The 26,361-nt window shown below is 40.9% G+C and overlaps 1 protein-coding gene across 1 annotated transcript; it reads right to left on the bottom strand.

Moving 5' to 3' along the window:
• Positions 1 to 865: 865 nt before the first annotated feature.
• Positions 866 to 26,237, bottom strand: LOC148402574 (MICOS complex subunit mic25a-like). Its single transcript, XM_088356838.1, has 8 exons — positions 26,010 to 26,237; positions 21,272 to 21,344; positions 20,807 to 20,930; positions 20,057 to 20,180; positions 11,477 to 11,560; positions 9,577 to 9,647; positions 5,533 to 5,668; positions 866 to 1,444 (listed from the first exon to the last, which is right to left on the bottom strand). Exons 1-8 carry the CDS (start codon positions 26,091 to 26,093, stop codon positions 1,421 to 1,423), a joined length of 720 nt encoding a protein of 239 aa, XP_088212964.1. The 5' UTR covers positions 26,094 to 26,237; the 3' UTR covers positions 866 to 1,420.
• Positions 26,238 to 26,361: the final 124 nt, after the last annotated feature.

The following is a 26,361-nucleotide window of genomic DNA, read 5'->3' as shown; positions in this document are numbered from 1 at the left end:
AGTTTGCACACACAGCAGCACAATTTCAACTTGACAGAGCCTTCACAATAAGAACGTATTACCCTGAAGAAAGAGTAATGACAATAGACAGATAAAGAGAAGCAGTGGCATTATAATGCATTAGGCCACTGAGTACCAGAACAAGCATTACAGAAAGAAGAGCGCATGGTGAAAGGAGGGATGAGAAGGGAGGGGGGGGAAATGACAGCAAGGTCCAGCGAAAAGAGCCAGTGGTGATAAAAAGCAGCACTAATCCGGCCTACGACAAAAAGATTAAACTGTTCTCTTGCTGCACAACGGTGGGGGTTAAGCAGGCTGTCTATTCCCTAAAACACCTTTCTTTTTCTCATCCCGTCTAATGGCATTAGAGAGGTGGAAGTCTTCAATAAGGGTTACAGAATGGAGTGTGTGTGGCTTCCACAGAGAGCGTACACACACAAGCATGACTGGCTGCAGAGCAGTAGTGCAGAGGATCAGGATGCTAATAGAGGTCCAGATTTCTGAGAAGACAGAAGAAAGGGAGAGTTGCCTTACTGCTGAAAGCTATGGTTTGTTTTTTATTGACTACATAAATACACATTTCCCACCTATGGGTTCTCTTGCAGGGCAGTACGTTGGACTAGTGGTCGGGTGTCTGCCGGACAGTTGTGAGTTTGACTCTCAGCTCTGGCCTTACTGTTTGGAATTTGCATGTTCCCCTCATTATACATTTTCACTTCTCCAGCTAAAACTCAATTATTTTTCCAGCATTCTAATTTGTAGGATATATTTCATATGTGATATTTAACTGAAAGCTTCATCTCATTGTCCTGCTTTAACTTTTTAGTTGGATTCTGTTAACTAATTGAATACAGACAAGGAAAAATAAACTATAAATCGTTTAATAAAATCAAATGATACTGTACAGGCCTGTTGTACTCAATTTGTGGCGATGCGGAACAAAACTTCCTGTGTGAAATAGAAAAACACAAAATTTTCAAAGCGGTCTATCTACATAAATAATAATGCCGAGCACAGTACCCATACATTCATCTTTTTTATCACGGCACAAGCAGCAGAAATCTGGACGCAAAGTGAAGTTGAAGTTCATGTGCGCATAAAAGAGCCTTGAATGAATCTTTACTTTTTAAAGCGGGCAAACGGCCTCTAATGGTCTTGTAACAGATTGATTCCAAATTGTATTGAGTCAGACCTCGAACCCGCCACTATTGACTTTTTTTCTTGTACTGTGTAAATTGTAGCAGTGCATAATAATAGCAGAATTTATATTACTGCCGATAAATAGCATACAAGGACATTTGAGCAACGAGGCATGCTAACAGGTAAGCAACTCAAATCTGCCATAATTCAACACAAAATTGTGATGGAAGGTGATGCTCTTAGAGGTATAGCAAAAGCCATTGTCAGAAATTCTCCATCTTCATCCATGGTTGACCAAGTAGTTCTAAAAGAAGAAAAATGAAAAGTTTATTGAGAATAAGATTTAAAAAAAAAAAATCTTATGAATAAAAGATGAAAGCGGCATACATTTTTATTTTCATTATTATAACAGTTTTTATGTCACCCTTGTGGCCAGCATGCAAACAGTAAAAGGGATGGATACACAAGGTTTGTCATCAACGGTGATGACGAGCTCATTCTGGATTTCTGATTGCTTTCACTGTCTGCACATTGGCCAAGAGCAGTGACGATGCTCCGGTCACAGATAACTGCGGCTTTTTTCCACAGATGTCTTCAAGTGAAATACAAGTTTTGATTGGCTGTGATCACGCCCACAATGGCGCGATCCCCTCCTGCCTTTTTTTTTTAATGTGCAAGTTTCCGGACATCTTGCAAAATTACTACGCACAGGATTTGCGGCGGTCATGAAAATAGAGCCCTATGACTCAATGTTGTCAAGCGGCCATGCATTATACAGGTTGCATGCTTGAGAAAAATCCCATTTTGCTTACACGTAAACTCTATTGCACGTACACATGGCTTAATTACTGGAGAAAAAAAAAAGCCAGAATAGAAAAAACACACATCTTGCTGACAGGTACTAGAAAATCTCAGGGTGGTTCACACAGCATCAGTTTAATTGTCAGATATAAAATAAAATAAAAAACTTGTATGTACAACCAAATCAAAAACTTTTTTTTAATCTGTTCGATGATGACAATTTCACTTGGCAAAACACTAAAAAAATCAATGAGGAAAATGAGAGGACAATCTAAATCTGAGTGAGCCTTTGTAGGCAAACTATTGGAAAGCAGCAAACGAGCAATTTTAAAGTTCCAGATGCAGGTCTTCAAAACAGCTATGAAAGGCAAGAATAATGCAATGGTATTTGTTTATTTATTGACAAAAGACAAGAGAAGAAAAGAAAATTGATCTCTCTGGGAATACAGGTTTGAATCTGAGGGCGATCACAAAAGAGACAGATGGAATGCGTGACAAAAGGACTTGAAAATGGATGGTGGGTTTAAAATGGACTGCTTTGATAATACAGTGACTTGGATGCAACAAAGAACAGTGAACACCCCCCCTGTTGGCCTCTTTTATCCCAGCTGGGGGGCCTTGAGTTCCACAATACCGCTTCCCGTGTGTGAAGGTGGGAGCGGCAAAATCCAAACTGAAATGAGTGCTAGGTTAAGGGGTGATGAGGCTTTCTATTGAACACAATACAAGCAGATGTCGAATTATTATCAGGGCCCCCTATCAGAGTGTGTTGAAGGAGGTTAAGCCGACTGCTGGAAAGGTCAGGGTTCACTCTGTGAGGTGTACAAAAATGCCTCACAACCGAGGTAATTTTGAGAAGCTTCCTTCTAGTATGTCTCTGCACCTGCAAACTTTTTTTTTTCTTGGTTGGAAACTGCGAGGTGTCTGAAGGCCACAAGCTAGATAAAAGAGGCTCGAGATTTGACTGCTTGATAGTACATGGCAGAGCAACAAAAGGCCGGACTGAAAGAGGAAGAAAAGTGAAGTGATAATGGTGGATGGGGACAGAAAGATGGTTGGCTGATAAAGGGAATGGAAAATGAAAAAGAATGAAGACTGCACGTGTCACAACACAAGCTTAGAATGATTAAGGTAGGCAGGGTATTTTACTCAGATTTGAAAGAAGGGTACATGCAGATTGTGGCACGTCAGACCATATTTACATGATTAGTTGTCGAAGTAAAGGCGTCATGCAATGGCCTAATTGTTATTTTCCAGCATCAATAAGGTATTTGGAGTCAAAGTTCTCAAATCGAGGTCTAGAAGGTACAACCCTGTCACAGTTTAGCTTTCGCCACAGGTTATTTCAGTGACTGTGACAAACTATGACTGATCAAGCATGTGATATGACAAAGTTTGCCAATGTAACGTTTTTATGCTCCTTTTATGATTGATGATGTGACTTTTGTACCGGACCATTTATTTGCAAATTTTGTCAAATGTGAAGTCAATGTTGAGTTTTCTTTTTCTGCTCCCCAACTGTTAAGCGCCTACTCTTTTATAATTTTCTCAAGTTTGCACTATTTCCTCCCTTTTGTTTTTTCTGATTCCTTGGTGTTGCCCCTGTAAGCTTTTGCACATTTCAATTGATCGTAGTTTTGACATGTCACGTACACATGTACTGATTTTTCTCTAGGTGCAATCATTGAGTTCTTTTGCCCAACCAGTTTCAATTAAACACGTTTGTCCACTATCTCAGTCCCATTTTGTCTTCTTAATATTCTCATTTGATTGCCTCATTATTGACAAGCACACTAGCCATGCTCATGTGGTCACAGTAACAGCACGACTCTTAAAAGGAAGGGGGAAAATTTACTTTTTAAATTATTTTTTTGTAAAATACTCAATTATGGTAGTGGTTGTTTGGTAAAAGTCAGCATGCCCTTTAATACTTCAGGATATTAAGAAATATAAAATCAATATCAGTAAAAACAGTTGGAGTCTGCTTTGAAAGTGTTTCTGTTTGTGCTTGCTATAAGCATTCTAGCTTGATGGTATTCCCTGGTTTCCACACAGCAAGAAATCAAAGTTTTACACAAACTGCATCTCAAAAAGGGAAGACCGTTTTAACAGTATCTCTTTACATACTCCCTCGGCATCCTTAAATAGAATTTCATTCCAATTAAAACTGAGTATTTGACTAATGGGGAGTCATTGCTGGATGGAGCAATAACAGACTTAAAAGACCAAAATCATTTGGTAACACTAAAACAAAAGCAAAAGGGTGTGGGAGAATCAAACTTAAGAGAAATTTAACATAAACCAGAAAATTAGTTTATGTTTACAATCCGAGATTAGATTACAAACAGTATTCTTCATTTTATGATGATGAAACACATTCTTTAGATTTGAGTATTTTTTGCATAATCCTGGTTGCTATCTAACAAACTAACTTTCACCTCACTAAGCAGAAAATAGCAATGTACAAGATGGCAGGAATTGTGATTGATAAACAATATTGTATTCTTTTTCTGTAAAAATAGAAGCTGACATTTTAACTGCTACAGTTTTGCACTCAATATCATTTGTTTTTTTTGTGCCCAGGCCAGATATTTTCTTGCCTTTTCTTAAACTAATTTCTTAAACTAAAATCTTATTTTTAACATCTCCCCTGATCTTCTTTAAGCCATTGGTCTGTCTGTTCTTTCTCGCTTCCTCTGTGAAAACCAGGCCTCTGACATAATGAGATTGTCCCCAAATGACTCGAGGACAGCATCAGACTTTACAGCTCAAAGGGTGGTGCATTCGTTTGCATGTAAGGCTGTAGATAAATGCCAGGAGAATCCTGCTGAGTGTCTGGACAGTGCGCTTGAGTTATATCACCATTTCACGTCAGACTCTGTCTCATTCAGCTCTGCAGGGTCTCTGTCATTTGGTCTACAGCACAGTATCCATAAAAAAACACTTGAAACAGGTGGAAGTGTCATGCCGCAGTGAGACCACTCTGACATGCAGTCTTGATCCCTAACGTGCTGTGAAGCTGATCATAAAAAGTATGCTTTCGTATTGGACTTTCAAACATGAGAAGAAAATGATGAAGACAACTTCTCATATTTGGCTTGCATTTGGAACACGCAACAAATTTAGACATACTAAAATTATGCAGTGGCCAACGGCTCAAAAGACAGCATGCTTGTTTTGGTCTTTTCTTGTTTTTAAATCGTTTTTGGACTACCATAGCTCAGGCTTATGACAGCTTTTGGTGAAACATAATTCTGAAGTGACAGAAAGTGGAAGCAACTATCCAATATTCTCGGTTTTTGTCTCAACATATTCACACTTAACTTTTTATAAATTTCAAGTAGGTAGTATTAAACTTACGTACAAATGCTACATTTAACTTGAGTTGCTAATTTTCAAAATGCACTTTAGTCTTCATTTACAGTCCATTATTTTGCTTGTGTCGAGAGAAAGATTCTAAAGAAAAATAAATATTTCACAAAACTCAAAACTTTCTTTAGATCATCAGATTGTCTGAGGAGTGTTGGCTGAAAGTTTAATCAGAAAACTGAGGTATTTCATTCTAAAGGCTAAATTGAAGGACGTCCTTACCCTTTTTGCGGCATTGATGCATTGCATGTATTCTTTGGCCAGGTCGGAACATCTTAGAGTTTGTTTTCCATTCACCTTGTAGCATGAGAACAGCTGAGCCTGCAAGCCGGGACATACGCCGTCTGTGTTCCGAGAACTGCAACAGACACGCAAAAATGAAGATGCTCAAAATGTTGTTTTAATTGAAAATGATCAGAAATAATTGGTGACCAGTTGCTTTATGAATTGTTACGTGGAAATAGGGGATATTTTATTTTTATTTCGTGGTGTTCTTCCATTATTTTTTTCAAACACCTATTAGGAACAAAATATGTCTGAGCCCAGTTTTCAATTTCAAAGTTTCATTCAGCTCACAATAATACAATCTGAGCTTCTTTTGTGTTTTCTAGGCAGAATGTCGTGAAAAAAAAAAACATTTGTACTGAGGCGAGTACATCGTAAATCGAGGTCACAGAAAGATGAAAAGAAATATATCAGTTACACCCACGGCAACCCACTTTAGCAACTGACGGTGTGGACAGCACACTATATGCTTCGTTGCAAATCACCCAATTAGTGCTAAATAACATTTAATTGCGAGGAAAAGCTCATTCTGATCGAATACAACCGAAAAGTCTATGTTGAGATATTGAATTAGCCATGCTTAATTAGCTATGTGGGCTGTATAATAATTGGCTTTAGCCCGTCTATCTGTGATTGTTAACTATGACAGGTTTGATGTCTGGGTGCATCCGTCTGACTGACTGAAGCGGCGACCAACAAGTTACATACGCCTACAGTAGCTACACAGCACACACACATCCTGTGAAAGTACATCGCAGACACGCACACACACATCCAACATGCCAAGACATCCAATTAGCGCACACATGCCGCTACTCTGTGAAGAGTAGTTAACAAATTTAATTGGAAAACAAATTAAAGGTTTCTTTTAGATTTCATACCCAGAGGAGGCTGACCTCAACATTTTAATTGCAGTACATCCATGTCCATGTGTGCAATGCACATTATCATCTGACAAACAACAGTTGAGTTCATCAATGTGCTAATGATATCACAAGGAAAGAGGAAAATAAAAACCGACAAAAGTAAGATAAAAGATGAGAAGTCACAAAGGATGGATCTATTGGTGTTATTCTACACATTTTTAAAGATTATGGCGTATCTGAGTTTTTGTTCTGTTTAATCTTTTGCTTTTTGAGTTCCCTCATTTTTCTTACTTTCCTCTCACATCATATTTGCAACAAAAAGGAGACACTAAAGCGCTATCTTTATCTCTTGCAAGTGATGAAGCTGCCAAAGATAAGTAGCCGTCTTTTAATTCGAAATAAATGGGCTTCATTTGTGGACCCAAAGCCTCCTGATAGCAGAGGGAGCTTATTAATAATGGCGCCCGAAGATAAAATGAGAGAGTAAAGAGCCGGTAAAGCTTTGTCTACAAGCCACAACAACCTGAAGGCTGTCCAAGGGCTTCATTTTATTCTAAGCTTTTCAAGCCAAATTCTTCTGATGTTATTTTGCCGTGTAAATTTATTGATGACATGGTAGGTGTGTTGAATACAAAAAAAAAATCAATAACAATTCTGCATCTTGGGTTATCAAGTAACAAAGCGTTCCATTCATGAAATTGCATCATTATTATCAAGTAACAAAGCAATCCTTTAATGAAATTGCATTATTATCATTATTGTTGTAATTATTATTATTATTATTATTATTATTATAATAACCTTTGAATGCACACATGGCCGGATGATATTCTGTTTACATGCCAGTGCTTTCCACCAGAGGAGATTTACTAAAAAACAGCGAGTCGATTCAAATTCACATTATTTCTGTGACCACTGTGGGTTTTTCTTTTATGGATAAAGGGGTGCCAATGCGTACAAGCAATAATTCCATGTACTTTAGATGACAAAGAGGAGACCTAAAATAAGTGGCTTCTCGTTGTACCGGCATAAAGTACATTCGCTGACAGCCTGTCAAGCCTTGAAAGTGGTGTTTTGCTGTGTGTATGTATTCAATGTTCTCTGTGACTGATCTACGAAAATATAAACAGTAAGATTAGATACTTAATTAACAGTGCTGCCTGTTATTTTTAATTTCTGCCCGTAATGTGGAGGCGGACAACACAGAGGCCTCAGACTTGTGGACCACACAGAGGAGCTTAAGCGGCACAAAGAGAAATGAGAACAAATAATGAAAAGAGCTGCAAATTAAAAAATGGTGAGATACAAAATATCGCAGCTACACAAAAGCAGTTTTTTCTTTTTATACATAAATATATATCTATAGCTTTGTGTGTGATTAATAATATACTCTTATCAGCCCCAAACAGCATTCCTCACCAACCATAACACACTTTAATTTGATTACTTTGAACAGACAACTTCTTTGTTAAATGCCGCGTCGACAACAAATGTGTCCAAGGGAAATGTCAAATTAAGATATTGGCTGGAAGAGAAGTTAACATAAGACAACATGAGAATGCGGTAGCACAGTGCAATGGCATTTAGCACATCTGCCCAAACACTTGAGCGGTTCAACATGCATGGAGGGTTAATTGTGCACTCGAGATTATCCATGGCCAATGATTGTTAGACTATATGTACCCAAGGGGTGAAACTAGTTCTCAAGTAATTCGAGTACTTTGATTAAAAAAAAAAAAAAAAAATCAGCCTCCGGCACGCTTTTAATTGGTGTCAATCAGCCACAGCATGCTACGCTGCCGCAAATGTGGTGAGAATCTCAAATTCAAAATAAAATCTTTCCAAATACAGTAAGTTACAGGTATAATTGCTTCGGTATGGTGATATTTTAAAGTTGCTCCTTGAAGCACGTGATGAGGTGGTAGCTCACTTGACCTGTCTTCCTGCCTGGAAATCGGATAGTTGGGGCCCAGTTCAAGCTTATATTGCTATTACGATTGCTATTATTATTGCCACCAACATCAACATTATGTCATCCTGAAATGATGTTCAAATGGAAAACAAGGACGCCATTTGAAAAAAATAAATTAATGAATTAATTGCACCGACATTGTCTAATACAGCACCTGTTGGCAGTGTAGCCGCAAGTAGCTTGCAGCTTGCTGCTAAACGAATAGCCCATAATACGGACCATCGTCAGACTGTTTAGAAATAATTGTTTAATGGGCAAAATTAACTTTACTTAACTATTTAAATGTTGTGTTTCAGCCAGCATAATTGCTGCTGTGGTTCTGACATCACTTTAGTATTGCTTAAATTTTACTCTGCAATGCTTGTGCTGTTTAACTTTGAATTGTTTCACAGCCCAGCTATCGAAATATAAACCGGGAAACTATTTGAAGTTGTGTTCTTTGTTTTAAAGTATGAACTTGAGATGTGTGTTTAAAAAGATGTATATATTTCTATGTTTAGGGAAATACATTATTTGATATCCATGCATCATTTAGGATTCTTCCCTACACCAGCATCACAAGTCCTTTAATTGGCTGCCAACCGGTCTATGATGCACACCGACCATGGTAAGCACAAGTAAAATGGAGATGGCATGAAAGGTTCCCAATGATCAAGACAACCTGGATGAGGGCTTTATTGTAGTCACAGCTAATTTTGTTTATAAGTTATTTGGTAGTCACAGTGATTCAGTAATAGAAAGCACTGACAGAAACGTTCACTGCAAGCACAATTTTGGTCTCTACTTCGCCTGCAAGTATTTCGAATTGAAGCCTGTTTCCCAAACCGTGGCTCATTAAAGGTTCGCTGTGAGACACACTTACCACCGGGAGTGTGCGTATTGTTTAACTCAACTTAATTAAAGTTACCAATTAAAACACTTATCATATTAGTCAGGTTTGCTCTGGAGAATGCAAGCATTTAACCGGTTACAAAATGAGGAAAAGAAGAGATCCTTATCTATTACTACTTATTAGTCTGCTGTGTAGGGTACATGCAGATTGTGTGTATGTGTGTCAAAGCCCTGAGGGGCTAATACAGAAAGGGAAATTGTGTGTGTATGCGTGTGGGTGCATCTATGTGTGTGTGCGCGTGTATATCTTACCTCACAATTGATTCTGTCTTGGATGCAGCTTGGTGGAACTGCTCCTTGCTCTGTTCATATATTTCCAAATTCTACACACCGAAAAGCACAGAAAACATTTGACAAGGTCAGGTAAACTATTTTGTTACTGAAAGTTTTATTATAAGTCCAAACGTAAATATAAGCTGCGTGCAAGAGACAAATGATTTTCCCTCCCACCATTCTTTTTGTTAAATAATGGAGAATTGGACAGTGTTCCTAAGGAAAAACTAAATAAACAGTGCCAATCCATAACAACTGCAACCTCTCTTCTGCTGTGCTTTCTAGCGTAATCCTGCACACATGCAGCATTCTCTCCAAATATTTAACCAATAAACTATACCAGCTGAGAATGAAGGATGGCAGAAAAAAAATGAGAGAAAACTCCTGAAATGATTGTATGAAAAAGGAAAAGCAAAAAAAAAGCTAACATTTCAAACAACTTTTAATATTTAGAAATGGATGGCAAACCTGAATAATCAAGTAGTAAGACAATTTTAATATAAGCAAAGCTGCAATAGGCTGACATCATTTTTGATTCAGTGCAGTCAAACTCTTGTACTGATAACATTTTGCAAAGTCAAACAGACTAAACCACAGCACAGTAAAGCAAGCACACTGAGCCCTGCATACAAGCAGAGAAATTCACACATTTGTACAGTACGCAGGCAGCGCACCTGATTATACAATGCATGGAAAAATGCAGACGGGGCTCATTCTCTACATCTTTCTGTCCTTCACAGGCGCACCCGCGGAGAGGTATATCAGCAAACATCCAAGGCCCAAGAGCAAACACAGCTTGCACAGCCCGTATGCCAGCTTGCCAGTCTTCTAGGCCCTCTGTATACCAAACCTGTTGCTAATGAGACTTTCATAAATAGTCGCACGTCTGACACTGGGATAGCGTGCCAAAGACTTGAAATGTGCAAGACAACTTTAGAATCAACCAAATAAACCGACTAGACCCTCCTAAGCGTTTTCTCAGATTTTTGGGGTGAGTTTTGCCACCAAAAAGAGGAACAATTTGAAGATCAGAATTTTGTGGTGTAGCAAGAGCAACATTAACAGTGCCATACATGTTTATACGTTTGAGTGAAACCCAACACCGCTCATGGCCAACACAACGCCATACCTACAGTACGATTCCAAATACCAGTCAATGTTAGCACAAAACATTCAAGCTTCTATTAGAAAGGGGCATGTTTGCAAAGAAGAGTGGACAAAAGTACATTAATGGGGTCCTTCCCCAAAAAAATGGTGCTGTAATAAAAGTCAAACCTGCAAGAAAGTATTAGTTTGAGGGTATATTTATGCAATGGTGTTATTGTACAGTTTTAATTGTTCCCCTTAAAAGAGTTCAGCTTGGTTTTCTGTTGAGTTGTTCAGCTTACAGGTAGCATTAATGATGGGCAACACAAATTTACTTTATCTTAATAAATAAAACTTAATAAATCTATTGGTGTCATGTTTTACGTACATCACAAATATGTGGCATTTGAACAGGGGTGTGTAGACTTTTACTGTGTATGTTTTGAGAGGATCTTTCCGTGTCGGACATGGAGGAACTGCTTGCCAACAAAAGGCCATGCAAAGGTTCTTATTGGTTGGCACCCAGTGAGACTGAGACTTCAATGAGAATACACCTTTTTTCAGTCCGGCAAATATCAAACAGTTGAAAGGGAATGAAAACAAATAAAATGGCTCCCTGCAGTGGACCACGGTTACTAAAAATCACTGATCTTTTCTGTTTGAAGAATCAGCTGTGCATGTTTGCTTAACTGATTTTGCGAAATATACCAGTTTCTATTTTTTTCTGTTTTTAGTTTGTGTAAAAGTGACGCCTCTGAAAGTGTATTGATGTGTTCATGTTTATGTAGCGTACCCTCTTTTCCAGGAGAGCTACTTGCTGCTTGTAGAATGCATCCAGTGCCTTCAGTCGTAACTCTTTCTTTTGGAGCTCTTGAGCCTGCATGAGGACACGCATGCAGCACACACACAAATATGAAGGTGGATTAAACACAAAATGCTATGTGGTGGATTAGTCAGGTCTACAGAAGCAGTAATAAGGCAGTTTGACCAAAACCAAAAGTCTCAACATGAAAAACTTTCAACAGAAAACTCTTTGATTAAATATGAAACGCAGTATGACATTGTGAAAACTGTAAAAACATGATGAAACACTGTGATTTCAATTTATTGGGAAAAAAAAATGCCCCTGTAATGATGCTTGTATTGTGCATTGTAACCAATTGCTGTAATTATTGCGCTGCAGCTATTATGCTACCTAACAATAACAAAACAGAGAAACACCGCTGAGTCTCACACTTTGTAGTCAAATTGTCAGAGACCAAAAACACCAAAATATCACTAAAGCATAACACCAAATTGAATGCTCACTTGAATTTACCAGCACTGTGCATATTATACTGTACATATAATCAATAACACAAATCATAACTAATGTAAATTTAATACTTATGATGCGTTATTACTTGTTTGGAGTGGGCAAGAGGTGTGACAATTAATCGACAACTAATCAACTATGAAATGAATCAAAAATTATTTTGATAATAGATTAATCATTTAGGGACCTTGTTTACCTAAAATTGTCCAACTCTTCAGAATAGTAGTTGTCAACATTAAATATTCTTAAATTTTAGCAGTCCTCTATGAAAGAGACTGATTATATTTGCATTTAATCCAAAGAAAACATTTACAACTAAATGCTTTTATTTTGAAAAATAATGATTGAGATTTGTGCCCATTTTCTAAAATGCTACAAATCAGTATAGGAATCATAATCAATTTGTTTGTGCATTTTCCTTACTGCCAATTTGAAATATTACTCTTGTTCTTGGAAAAAACGTTGAAAATTAAAAAAAAAAAAAAAAGGAATTTTCTGATTAATTGACAAAATAGTGGATAAATTAATTTATTATTAAAATAACCATTAGAACAAGCCACCGTAGGCAAGTAACCACTGCATCAAAATGAATTCAAATAAACATATTTCAGATTGAAAATGGGACATTTAGAAGGTTCAAGACACCACACCACACCTTCCATATTTTGCGCAAGAACAATAACTTAAAGTTCTATCCCTGGAAAGAAAAATAATGAAATAATATTTGATCAAAACTTTCTAAACTATACAACATCCACAAGAATGTTCTGATTTCTTAAGGTACGTAGTAGACTTTGGGCACAGTGTAAACATCAGAGCAATAACAGAGATACACATGTACACACTAGGAAGAAGATTCATCATAATTATCACGGCCGCTGAACACCAAATCAAATCAGAGGTGGAGTATAAACAAACCGAGGCAAAAAAAAAAAAAAATTCAGATGCGACGAGTACCCGTGAAAAATAGGGCCTAACTGAGTTCACCTGTCTGTTTGATATTAAAGACGGGGTTTATGCTTGGAAAGTTTGAGTTACAAGCGAGCGCCTTTAAATGAAAGTAAGCACACTCTTCCTATCTGTATGCCGACTGTGTTGTTCCAGATTTAATTTGCAGCCAGAGAGGAAAATGAGAGTGAATCATACAACTCCCCTGTTGTCCCTGCAGGGGTCTGCAAGTCTACGCTAGATAAGAGGCAGCCAGGCAAGACTCGGCACACACCGCAGCCCACACGAGCCAAACTACAGACACACGTGCGTGGGCACACACACAAATAGTGACCCATTTTGTCTTAAGAAGACGAAAAGAATCTAGATAAACATTATTGGGGGTTGACTTCATTGTGATCTAGAATACCACTAAAACTACGCTGGCATAGCAAAATGCAGGTTAACCTATACGCTGAGTGCTAACATGGTAATGTGTATGGTGGGATGTCTCGGTCCTCTAAAAAAAAAAATTAGGCTGCTAAGGTCATGTAGTTCAAAATTCATACTTTCCAGGCAAAAATACTCAGTGTTGTTCAATAGTGTCAGTCTCTACTTATTTCCATAATCTTAACAGTAAATCGATGCAAAAGCTGTGTAAGGATACAGCACAGAGTCTAGAAAATCTGAAGATCATTGGTCTAATGGACCATCCACAGCACACGGCCAAATACTACAGAACTTGCATTGCGATATCAGTCAAAGGATATATGACTATCGACTCACTCCTTCTCAGTGGGCAGCGTGCGCGTGCACGTGCGCGTGTTAATACCATCTGATAAAACCAGCAGTCTGTTCACCTCTTTCCCAGTTCTCCTCTTCTCATTATTTAGTCCACTGGGTTTATTTAACACATAGCTTCCAGCTAGACAATAAATTAGCACTCAATAATAATTGGACTGGTAATTACAACCAGACAGCTACACAGAGAAGGAAGAACAATGTGAGCCATTTTTTTTTTTTTTTTTTTTACAGCTTCTCTTGTTTGCCATTAACAGTTTGGCCCATTATATAACAACTGCTCCCCAGTAGATAACACATTTTAAATATGAGTGCAAGTTGTCTCAATAAAGACACCGCTAAAAGTGTATTTTCTTTTTTATCAAATCAGGTACATAGAACATTTGCAGCATCTAAATAATTATTGCTGAGACAACGATAAAGGCGCCATAAGCTCAGTGAGCTTGTTTAAGATTCAGACTGTCGGGGGGAAAATATTTCTCTAAATTTTCAGGGGGTGCTATGAGGTGATTTTGTGGGGTCGATTTTTGGGACAATCGACATTTCCATATCCATATCCATTACAGCTTAAAGCAGGTTATCTGCACACTCAAGAACATTAAACATGATCTATTTACCAAAGATAGTATAGTATAGCCGCAACACATTTCATCTCTTTTGAGATATATAAATACTGTTTTTTAAGCATTAGTGCAATTTTTAGGAATAATTAAGGCCTTTTTTGTTTTAAGATTTCTGCATTTACTATAAGCATCTGTGTCACTGTTAAGCATTCATTTGGGAGAATTAAATGTGTGACTAAAAGGATCAGAAGCACGTCCTGTCAAAAGACATCATCAGAAAAGTCACAGGCTAATGTAGTTAGATCCTCACTTAGTAAATGGCGTACGGAGCATGGTATAGCGCTCGCAAAACACACGCACACGCGTGTAATGCCAGCCTACTATCTTAACATGCAGAAGCGTATCAGTTCCTGCAGATTACAATTACCGATACAGGTGTTGCCTTATCAGCACCTCAGCCTTTTCCTCTCCTGTCTGCTCCTTTGTTCACTTTTCCCCTCGACTATAGCCTCAGTTATCTCCCGGTACTCCGTTTTTTCCCCCCTGGTGCTCCTCTATCTCTTCAGAATTTCCTCTCATCTTGATATTTATTTTGGGTTTTTTTTCCTCATGACACCTGATCTTTGCTGCTACCCAATGCCCTCCCCTGCTTGTATGCACTGTGGCTAAATGGAATAAAACTCATACTAAAAACGCAAATTAGAATGTCATATTCTAAGCATGCACGAGCATATTCATTCAACAATAACGCTTGCCTAAAGGCTGGCAAATCGATTGAAATTCAAGAGGTCGCACGCATTTAACTTGTTCTTACTCATTCCCATTGCTTAACATCATCGAGATGAAATATGTCAGACTAAATAAGCAGTTGGAGAAGTACATGATAAAAGATGGGGCAATTCACTGGCTAATACGTAGCATGGTAATGAAGCTTGTCCCCATCTGCATCCGCTCGCTTTTCGCTAAACGTGTACACAGCTGTTTCTTTCACACCCATTACCAAAGCCTGAAAGCGCTCCCCGACTCAGATGGATACGACGCCGCTGCCAGATCTCCAACTGATGACACGTCATTAAGTGTAAACAAGGTAGGTAGGTGAGTCCAATCAAAGAAAACATCTGGATCAATTTACCAGTGCGGCTTCAATATCAGATTGATGGACAAGAGTGAAAGTGGAACTACCTTATTCCTTTAAATAGAAGCCTCCGCTCTAAGAGAAGTTGTGTCCCGATTCATCACCAGGTGCAGCCGCTTCAATAAAATAGATGCCTTTTTTTGTTTCCCCTTTTTCGACACGAGATGTCATGTTAGAAATTTCTATCTCAACACACATTTGCTGCACAGAAGCTCTGATATACTGTGGAGGGGTAGGAGGAAGTGGTGCTGCATGAAGCATTGAGCATGCCAAGGCAAACACAAAAACATTTCAACACTGAACAAAAATAATTCCTGATTAGAAGAAACAAAACAACAATCTGAAGATGTGAGAGGCTCTACGGTTGATGAGTGATGGAAGGCCCCAGTAAAACAGAAATTTTTTTATCATGTCATTATATCATACAGGAAGACATTTCTATATTAGCCAATTAAATAATTATCATTATTATATACGTATGTATTATAAAACATTTCTTATTTGGATTTTTTTTAAATAACTCAGACCCACACAACCAACCACGACCAACCACAGATCAGCTTGCAAATGTCACATGTCCAAACTCAAAAAATAGGTGAGCTGTTATATTATTGTAAAGAAAATAAATGGGGTTGGCGGCCTCTTTAAACGAACAAAATTAAGAAAGAATATTGTTTTTGAATCAGGCATCGTTTTAAGAATTATCTTGCACATACTAATGAAAATGGTCCAGCTAAATATGCTGGTACCCTTAACTTTAAAGTTTTGAGTGAACTGCTGCAATCAAACGGTTTCTGTAATTTTCAATGAGACTTTTAGCATGTCTCTTGTGGTATTTTTGGCCACTGATTAGGAGTAAAATTACCCAAGCACTTCAGGTTAAAAGGTGCCTTCACTGGACTGTATAATTTAGCTTTTGTATTATTATATCTGGACAAATGTGTGTAACAATATCATGGGTTGTTCTGTTGTGCTGTTCTTTTTATGTAATTTATAATTTCTAAAATTAAAAAAAATCAATGAAGGTGTGCCTTATAATACAGTGCGCCTTATAGTGCAGAAAATACTGTAATTTGATGTTTTTATTCTTATCAATTATTTTTTTAATAAAGATGCATTTGTCTCTATCCATGACTTATATCTGTAACCAATCTTTCTGAAACTGGGCAGTGCAAATCAGTCACAAATACATAAAATATAAAATATCTTTGCAACGAGCACAAGTTCAAGATACCCTGTGCCAAATTTACCAACGCAGCACCAAAACATAATTGGGCCTGATGCTTGTTTCATAGAAGGTACTGTATAATTTTCTTTGTACACAAAGCACTGGCAAAATTGTTGGAACCCTTCTGTCAATGAATGAAAAACCCAGAATCATCACAAGAACATTGTCCCAAAAGCATTGCAGCTCATCAGTATGCATTTCAGCAAATTTCAGCCACGGTAGCTCCAAGTTATTTCGGTGATGATTGTTTGTCTTGATTACCACATTAGAATCCAATGTTCCATACCATTGTGTTACTCTGTAGCCACTTTCTCAAGCAAAAAGGATAACAAGGGTCATAGTTGTTATAGAGATTAGGTAAATTGGATTATCACGGGGATAAGCAAAGAGTTGTCCATGGAGAGAATTTCACACTGTATTTAACGTGATTTAATTTAATATTCAGCATGTGGAATAACCAAAGAGAGGAGAAGGCAGCCATCTATACAACCATGCATGAATCCACTTGGCTCATCCTGCTCAGGGTCAATTGCGTGTGTTGTGTGTGCGTCCGAGGCAAGTGGATGGGGAGGGGGGGGGCATCCTTGACATTGTGTCAGATATTCAAAGGGCTGAATTTGGTTAACATATTGAGACAAATTTAAGAACAAATTAGACATTCCTTCAACATGATTTCTTCCATTTAAGTATACAAAAAGCTATTAAAACATGTAGAGGTGCTGATGATCATTCATAGACCATATTCCAAAATATTCACATTTCAATATTCTTTACTTTGCTTCCCATTTAACGCTTTTTACGCATTATTGATATATGCATTATTTGAACTGTATTTCCATCAAGTCAATTCCCCCCGCCCCAGTCTTCTAGACAGTGGGGGCAATAGTTGAGAGGCAATACAGTGAACCTGTTGACTTAAAATTTTGCCTAGCCAAACCACTTCCAACTAAGAATTGTAGTCATGTTGCCAGACAAGTTAATGTGTTGGACTCGAATTCTAATGGGGTTTCCCCGCACAGTTTCGACACCTGTTCATGACAAATTATAGCCTAATGACAAATATCACCTGAATGTTATTGTTTCACTACATTAAACATTTCATGAGCCAAAAGTGAGTCATTCATGCATTGTTGCATGCTATAAAAAACATCTGAGGTTTCTCCTTTCGTATTTTTCTATCAGAACAAAAAACTTTTTTTCCCAGTTTTGAGCAGGTATAAAAACTAAAACTAATTAATGGAGGATTGTATGGGCTATATACATGCCCATTGCATTATGGTGAGGGAGGATAATGTGGACAATGTACAATCTTGCTGAGGTCCACTCTTCTGACTGTATTTTGCAATGAGATCAAGAAAGATTCACATCAGTATTGTGTCAAGCACATTAACGATATTTGATTATTACTTAAGTATTAAAACCAAAATGTAGTGTCTCTTTGCGTGGAAATGACTTTTTGCATAATTGTACCATAACAAATTGTTATTTAAATGAACAAAACGAATTTTTGAAACACATGCCCCTGACATTATAAACCATTAATACTGCAAGTTGAAATTGACCATTATGCTATGATGACCATACCATGATGCATTTAAAACAAAAAAAAGTAATTAAAAAGGTAAAAGCAATGCACCTTCAACTGCTTGAGCATTCACAGCGCGTGAATGTTGAGCCATTACCTTCACTCACACGATAACAGGAATCTAATTTGAGTTCCGCATGAATGAACGCAAAGCTGCCACACACTTGACTTGCATGTGCATATAAGTATTCATAGCACAGGAGAGTGTAATTACAAGGCGCCTTTGGCATCAGCACGTCCAGTCTTGTTGGACCAGTTGTTGTGCTCACTATGTCCCTCTAGTGACTTTCTATTAACAGCGGGAGAGTGCTGGAGTGAAGATAAGGCAGCCACTACAGCACGTCTTATCAAAGCGAGGGAGGGAAGCAGGTGCGAGAGGAGGAGAGTCAAACGAAATGGGCCACGGCCGGCGTGTAAAACAACCTCTCCACTCTGCTTCCAACCAACCCACCGCCACACCACTGCTATCTCCAATCCCAGGAAACTCTTGGGCTGCAATTTACCACTTGCACTGTGCTGATAATGCAGTCTCTCCAGGGCAGGAGGCGTGAGGTGATCGGTTGGGATGGAAAGGGTGAAAGACCAGGAGCGATACAGTAAAAGGGACGGTAGAACAATAGGAGAATGAAAGAAAACAGCAAAGCAAGTTCCAGATGGAAGGAGTCAAGATGAGTGGAAATGTTGAAGAAAAAAAAAAAAGAGAGGAGGCAGAAAGATGACTTAAATGGAATTACATATGACATCCAGACCCTCACTTTGAGCCACTACATGGGATTTCAAAGAAATCCATACCAGGAACTATTCAGCTCTATTTGTCAGTAACATAAATGAGCAGATTTTTTTTTTTTTATTTATTATACAGATGTGCACAAAATCCCATCAATAATTTAATACAAACTAAACATAAAACTTATTTCAAGTTGTTACAGGTTTCCTTTTTAATTTCCCCTACGTGAATATCATCGTTCGTCTCTGTGTGCCTTGCGATTGGCTGGCAACCGATTCAGGATGTCCCCCGCCTACTGCCCTATGCCTGCTGGGATAGGCTCCAGCACTCCCGCGACCCCCGTGGGGACAAGCGGTATAGAAAATGGATGGATAGATGAATGGATGAATATAATTTCATGGTGTGATGCATTCCCAACAAGATGGTGCCTAAAAAAGCCATAGCTTTCAGACACAAACATGCTTTTAGCTAAGAGAGATATTAGGGTAAATAAATTAATGTTTAGAATATTCATGAAGCTGACAACTACTGAAATATTAGGGTCAATAAAAAATAAAGTATTTCATCTTAATATTTGTAAACTCAGTCAAATTCAGGATTGAGGGTGTTGTTTAAATTAGACAATACTCGAAGCAAGTTGGCAATCATTGAAAGGAACCAAAAACTGCTCTAATGTCCTGTGACTCACTTTGCAAGCATTAGAACAGGTTGTGGTGAAATTAAATTATTTAATTAGCTCAATGCGAGAAGTGAAAAGTTTATATAAAATAGTCACGGAAAAATACTTTTCATAAGGTCAAATCCTACCTAGGTTGTGACCTCCTTGTGTAATTCAGTATCAGAATTCTTGAGATGGTGAATTTTCATAAAGTGCCAGTTATAATCATCACAATTATAAAAAGAAAAGCCTAAAATATAATGGACAAGTTTAAAAAAAACTTAGTGTGACTGTTGCAGGTTTTGGTTACATTTGTAATGACAAAAAATATAAATTTGAACCGTGTGTGTGTGTGTGTGTGTGTGTGTGTGTGTGTGTACGCGTGTGCGTGTGTGCGTGCGTAGGTGTGTGCGTAAGTGCGTGCATGCATGTACCAACTGTTTGGCCTTCTCAGCCTCCTGGCGATTGTGTTGTCTCTCCTGACTCATTGACTTAATTGTCTCCGCCTCTCTTATCTGGGCCAAGTCCTCCCTCACTTTACTCTGCTGGCGATCAGTCCTGGAAAACACACACACACAATCATGCTTTTATTGCCCACGGGCCGTCTATAAAGTCTGACTTCCGATGCCTTCAATGCACAATGACTCAATACTGGCTACCTCAAGAGGGCAGCATAGACCATCACTCAGATTTCATTGGGGAAGTGGACCATAAGATTTCAAAGTTAAAAAAAACATAAATAAATAAAAAAAAAAAAACATTGCAGTATTTACAGAAAATTCCAACATTAAAGGGAGAATCCATATTTTAAAGTGAATTCTTAGAATTCAGATTTTAAAGGCAGAATCCATACTTTAAAGTCAGAATTCTGACCTTAATCTCAGAATACTGACCAGTGGGAATAGTACTCATATCAGCAAGTAAAAGTAAAAATATATATATAAATAAAGATAATAAAAATACTACTATTTTGTGACTCCAAACGGAGCCTAACCGGTGTATTTGAGGAAAAATCAAAATAACGTCCTTTTTTCCACAGCAATGTCACAAATTTTCATTGCAGAACAGACGACTGAAATAATCCCTATCCTATCCCAGCTGTCTTCGGGCAGTAGGCGGAGTACACCCTGAATAGGCCCTAAAACAACAGTAAGGAATAATGGATTTCAATGATTGTTACCAACCTAAGCGATTCTTCCTTGACTTTTGAAGTTGTTTTGCCGGTGCTTCTGGAGTGGGTGCTTGACTGGGTCCGGGGTTGTGGCTTTTGCTGGGGTCGGGTGTTGGAGCTGGTACTGAAAGTGGAACCTGGAGTAATGAGAGAGTTAATAGCAAATACAAGGTTAATGGTTGAAAAACTTTCAGTGTCATCTATGTAATATTACATGATATTTCGGTGGAAGTGCTTCTTTGCTGTCTTTAAAAGAAGAAGAGGATGAAGATGATGACAACAAAGAAAATGATGAAACAGCAACATAGTCATGGCAACTAACTTTCACTTTGCACAAGGATTTAAAAGCCACATTAAGAGCCATGTTCAATGGCTCATTTTCATATGCTAAATTGCTGAACTGTTAAAATAATGAGAATAGTGTTTACATATGGGCCAGCCATGAACGGGGTGGGGGGTGGGGGGGGGGCAACTATACCTGTGTCTCTCTGTGCAGGCTGTGGAGGAATGTTGGCCACACCCCTCATCCTCTGGAGAACATCTTCTGAAAGCTAGAAGAAGATGTAGAAAGCATGTTTACCAAAACAAAAAACAGAATGTTTTATTATCACTTTTTTGTTTCATTTTTCCCCTCCGTGAGTTGTCACCTTATCGTGGTGGAGGGGTTTGCGTGCCCCTATGATCCTAGGAGCCATGTTGTCGGGGGCTTCATGCCCCTGGTAGGGTCACCCATGGCAAACGGGTCCTAGGTGAGGGGCCAGACAAACCACGGCTCACACAAGCCCCTTATGACGAATAAAATAAATGGATTTCGTTTTCCCTCGCCCGGACGCGGGTCACCGGGGCCCCCCTCTGGAGCCAGGCCTGGAGGCGGGGCTCAAAGGCGAGCGTCTGGTGGCCGGGCCTTCGCCCATGGGGCCCGGCCAGGCACAGCCCGAAAAGGGAACGTGGGTCCCCCTTCCCATGGGCTCACCACCTGTGGGAGGGGCCAAAGGGGTCGGGTACAGTGTAAGCTGGGCGGCGGCCAAAGGCAGGGACCTTGGCGGTCTGATCCCCGGCTGCAGAAGCTGGCTCTCGGGACATGGAATGTCACCTCTCTGGCTGGAAAGGAGCCCGAGCTGGTGTGCGAGGCAGAAAAGTTCCGACTGGACTTGCCTCCACGCACAGTTTGGGTTCTGGTACAAGCCCTCTCGAGAGGGGCTGGACTCTCTTCCACTCTGGAGTTGCCCACGGTGAGAGGCGTCGAGCTAGTGTGGGTATACTTATTACCCTACGTCTGGGCGCCTGCACAGTGGGGTTCACCCCGGTGAATGAGAGGGTAGCCTCCCTCCACCTTCGGGTGGGGGGACGGGTCCTGACTGTCAGGCAGCTCAGAGTACCCACCCTTCTTGGAGTCCCTGGAGGAAGTGCTGGAGAGCGCTCCTTCTGGGGACTCCATCGTTCTACTGGGTGACATCAATGCTCACGCGGGCAATGACAGTGAGACCTGGAAGGGCGTGATTAGGAGGAACGCCCCCCCCCCCCCCCCCCCAGATCTGAACCCGAGCGGTGTTCTATTGTTGGACTTCTGTGCTCGACACGGATTTTCAACAATGAACACCATGTTCAAACATAAGGGTGTCCATGTGTGCACTTGGCACCAGGACACCCTAGGCCGCAGTTCGATGATCGACTTTGTAGTCGTGTCATCGGATTTGCGGCCACATGTTTTGGACACTCGGGTGAAGAGAGGGGCGGAGCTGTCAACTGATCAACCGATGGTGGGGGAAGATGCCGGTCCGACCTGGCAGACCCAAACGCTCTGTGAGGGCCTGCTGGGAGCATCTGCCAGAACTCCCTGTCAGGAAGAGCTTCAACTCCCACCTCCGGCAGAGCTTTTCCCACGTCCCGGAGGAGGCGGGGGACATTGAGTCCGAGTGGACCATGTTCCGCGCCTCCATTGTTGAGGCGGCCGACCGGAGCTGTGGCCGTAAGGTCGTTGGTGCCTGTCGTGGCGGCAATCCCCGAACCCGCTGGTGGACACCGGCGGTAAGGGATGCCGTCAAGCTGAAGAAGGAGTCCTATCGGGCCGTTCTGGCCTGCGGGACTCTGGAGGCAGCTGACAGGTACCGGATGGCTAAGCGGAACGCGGCTTCAGCGGTGGCTGAGGCAAAAACCCGGGCGTGGGAGGAGTTTGGCGAGGCCATGGAGAATGACTTCCGGACGGCTTCGAGGAAATTCTGGTCCACCATCCGGCGTCTCAGGAGGGGGAAGCAGTGCAACATCAACACTGTTTACAGTGGGGATGGCGTGCTGCTGACTTCGTCTCGGGACGTCGTGAGTCGGTGGGGAGAATACTTCGAAGACCTCCTCAATTCCACCTACACGCCTTCCATTGTCGAAGCAGGGCCTGGGGACTCTGAGGCGGACTCTACAATCTCTGGGGTCGAAGTCACTGAGGTAGTTAAAAAACTCCGCGGTGGCAAGGCCCCGGTGGTGGATGAGATCCGCCCGGAGTTCTTAAGGGCTCTGGATGTTGTGGGGCTGTCATGGCTGACACGCCTCTACAACATTGCGTGGACATCGGGGACAGTACCTCTGGATTGGCAGACTGGGATGGTGTTTCCCCTCTTTAAGAAGGGGGACCGGAGGGTGTGTTCCAATTACAGGGGAATCACACTCCTCAGCCTCCCTGGTAAGGTCTATTCAGGGGTGTTGGAGAGGAGGGTCCGTCGGGAGGTCGAACCTCGGATTCAGGAGGAGCAGTGTGGCTTTCGTCCTGGCCGTGGAACAGTGGACCAGCTCTACACCCTCAGCAGGATCCTCGAGGGTGCGTGGGAGTTCGCCCAACTAGTCCACGTGTTTCGTGGACTTGGAGAAGGCGTTTGATCGTGTCCCTCAGGAGGTTCTGTGGACGGTGCTTCGGGAGTACGGGGTGCCGAGCCAACTGATAAGGGCGGTCCGGTCCCTGTATCACCGATCCCAGAGTTTGGTCCGCATTTCCGGCAGTAAGTCGGATTCGTTCCCAGTGAGGGTTGGACTCCACCAAGGCTGCCCTTTGTCACCGATTCTGTTCATAACTTTTATGGACAGAATTTCGAGGCGCAGCCGAGGCCTTGAGGGGGTCCGGTTTGGGGACCTCAGCATCGCGTCTCTGCTTTTTGCAGACGACGTGGTGCTGTTGGCTTCTTCAGGCCGTGATCTCAAGCTCTCACTGGAGCGGTTCGCAGCCGAGTGTGAAGCGGTCGGGAAATCCGAGTCCATGGTCCTAGATCGGAAAAGGGTGGAATGCCCTCTCCGGATCGGGGATGAGATCCTGCCCCAAGTGGAGGAGTTTAAGTACCTTGGGATCTTGTTGGAGCGTGAGATCGACAGGCGGATCGGTGCAGCGTCGGCAGTAATGCGGACTCTGTACCGGTCCATTGTGGAAAAGAGAGAGCTGAGCCAAAAGGCAAAGCTCTCAATTTACCGGTCGATTAACGCTCCTACCCTCATCTATGGTCACGAGCTATGGGTTGTGACCGAAAGAACGAGATCCCGGATACAAGCGGCCGAAATGAGTTTTCTCTGCAGGATGTCCGGGCTCTCCCTTAGAGATAGGGTGAGAAGCTCGGTCATCTGGGAGAGACTCGGAGTAGAGTCGCTACTCCTCCACGTTGAGAGGAGCCAGATGAGGTGGCTCGGGCATCTCATCCGGATGCCTCCCTGGGGAGGTGTTCCGGGCATGTCCCACCAGTAGGAGACCCCGGGGACAACCAGGACGCGCTGGAGAGACTATGTCTCTCAGCTGGCCTGGGAACGCCTTGGGATTCCCCGGGATGAGCTGGATGAAGTGGCTGGGGAGAGGGAAGTCTGGGAGTCCCTCCTGAAGCTGCTGCCCCCGCGACCCGACCCCGGATAAGCGGAAGAAGATGGATGGATGGATGGATGGATGGATGGATGGATGGATGGATGGATGGATGGATGGATGGATGGATGGATGGATGGATGGATGGATGGATGGATGGATGGATGGATGGATGGATGGATGGATGGATGGATGGATGGATGGATGGATGGATGGATGGATGGATGGATGGATGGATGGATTATTTTTGGCACTTTATTGCTAGATAAGGTTAAAAAATTCAAAAATGGATTCCAGTTAGAGAGATTTATTATTAAATATAAACTGTTAATTTTTTGCAAATGCTGGAAAGAAAATGATCTGGGAGCAAAAGTTCTTTAGCGGATCACAGGAGCTTTACTGTTGATCGTGTCTGTGTCGAGCTCCACCAAAAACCGTCAAACCCAGTGACTCACTATTTCTAAGACTAACAACATTAGAATGTGCAACCTCGTGTAAAATGACAGTTTGGTTAGTTTTAGATGTTTTTCCTCTTAAAATTTGACAACTAGATGATGTCTTCTCAAGAAAATAATTTTATTGAAAAAGAAAAAGGAGAGACGCATGCAGTTACAAGGAGGGGAAACAAAAAAATGCCCTCTCCAAACATTGAAAGACGGGAATGAAAATACTGCTCAAGAAAATATTGTTGAAGAAAGCAAATTTTATGGGAACTTGTTTGCTGCCGTCAACAGGGGGTGTTGGGAAATGCACTCTGACGCCCTGACATCACTCAGAGAGATGACATTGACGCCCTTCAGGGTAGTTTACAAAATTCCGACACTTCACAGCACTTGAAGGCACCGCTGTCAGAAGCCCAACAGCAGACCTCCGTTAGATATATGGACATTATTTCAGCCCCATGTTTTAACAACAAACATCTGGATGTGTGTTTTGATTTAGAACACTTAAATATAAATGTAATTTAAGTAGCAAACACTTTGGTTTGGGCGATCGGAGGAGCGTTTGCTACTCACCGGCTTCCCCCCCTTGCGAGACCTGGGAAATACTGGGCGGAAAACTACGCCGAATTTATCAGAATGGATAAGCAAGCAAGACATTGTCGCCTCACAAGACATTAATGATCTATTGACTCTTAATTAGAAGGACAAATTTCAAAATGCTGCAGAGTGAAGTTTGGCCCCTCGAGTCCGTAGAGACTATCAACCTGTACGTCCTTGTTCGCATCCTTCTGCATCCTACACGCATCATTCTTGCTTAGTTAAAGTCTTACCCACGGTCCATTTGATCGAGCTCTAAATAGCTCCGATTCCGTTCATTAGCTTGACGCGTGGTGTCATGGATCAAGTTAGCATAGCTCATCAACAAACGCTAGCTGATTTAGCATTACCTTGACTCCGCGAAGAATCCTGACTCTGTCCTCGTCGTCCACACCGAAAGACACTTTTCTCGTAGTACTTTCGCCAGAGCCCATTCCGCCTGGAGTGATTTGATGGCTTATCGGTTCTATATCTATTTCATACAGTTAAGGCGTATGCCTTCTAACTTTAAATGATAATCGTGTACTGCCCAATAATAGATGGGATCGGGTTGCCAGACTGTAGTAATCATCCCCCATCCAACCTAACCATAAACCTAACCCTAAACCTAACCCTACAAAGTTATACGGAGAAAAAGTAAGGTGAATGCAATAAAAATTGAAGTGGGGTTTAAAATGTTCAATTTAAATAATTAGTCCTAAT

The sequence above is a fragment of the Syngnathus floridae genome, chromosome 2 (genome assembly GCF_059516105.1).
Source record: "Syngnathus floridae isolate MCC-2025c chromosome 2, RoL_Sflo_1.0, whole genome shotgun sequence".
Classification (NCBI taxonomy): Eukaryota; Metazoa; Chordata; class Actinopteri; order Syngnathiformes; family Syngnathidae; genus Syngnathus; species Syngnathus floridae.
The sequence above is the reverse complement of the archived record's forward strand: the minus strand, read 5'-3'. Positions and strand labels throughout refer to the sequence as shown.

Bases quoted from the DNA above. Each gene is read 5' to 3' on its own strand.
- LOC148402574 (XM_088356838.1), bottom strand. From the start codon at position 26,093: ATGGGCTCTGGCGAAAGTACTACGAGAAAAGTGTCTTTCGGTGTGGAC. The intron at 9,648-11,476 runs GTACGCTACATA...TTCGGTGTGTAG, and splicing joins TAGCTCTCCTGGAAAAGAGG to AATTTGGAAATATATGAACA. The intron at 1,445-5,532 runs GTAAGGACGTCC...TTCTTCTTTTAG, and splicing joins GCATCAATGCCGCAAAAAGG to AACTACTTGGTCAACCATGG.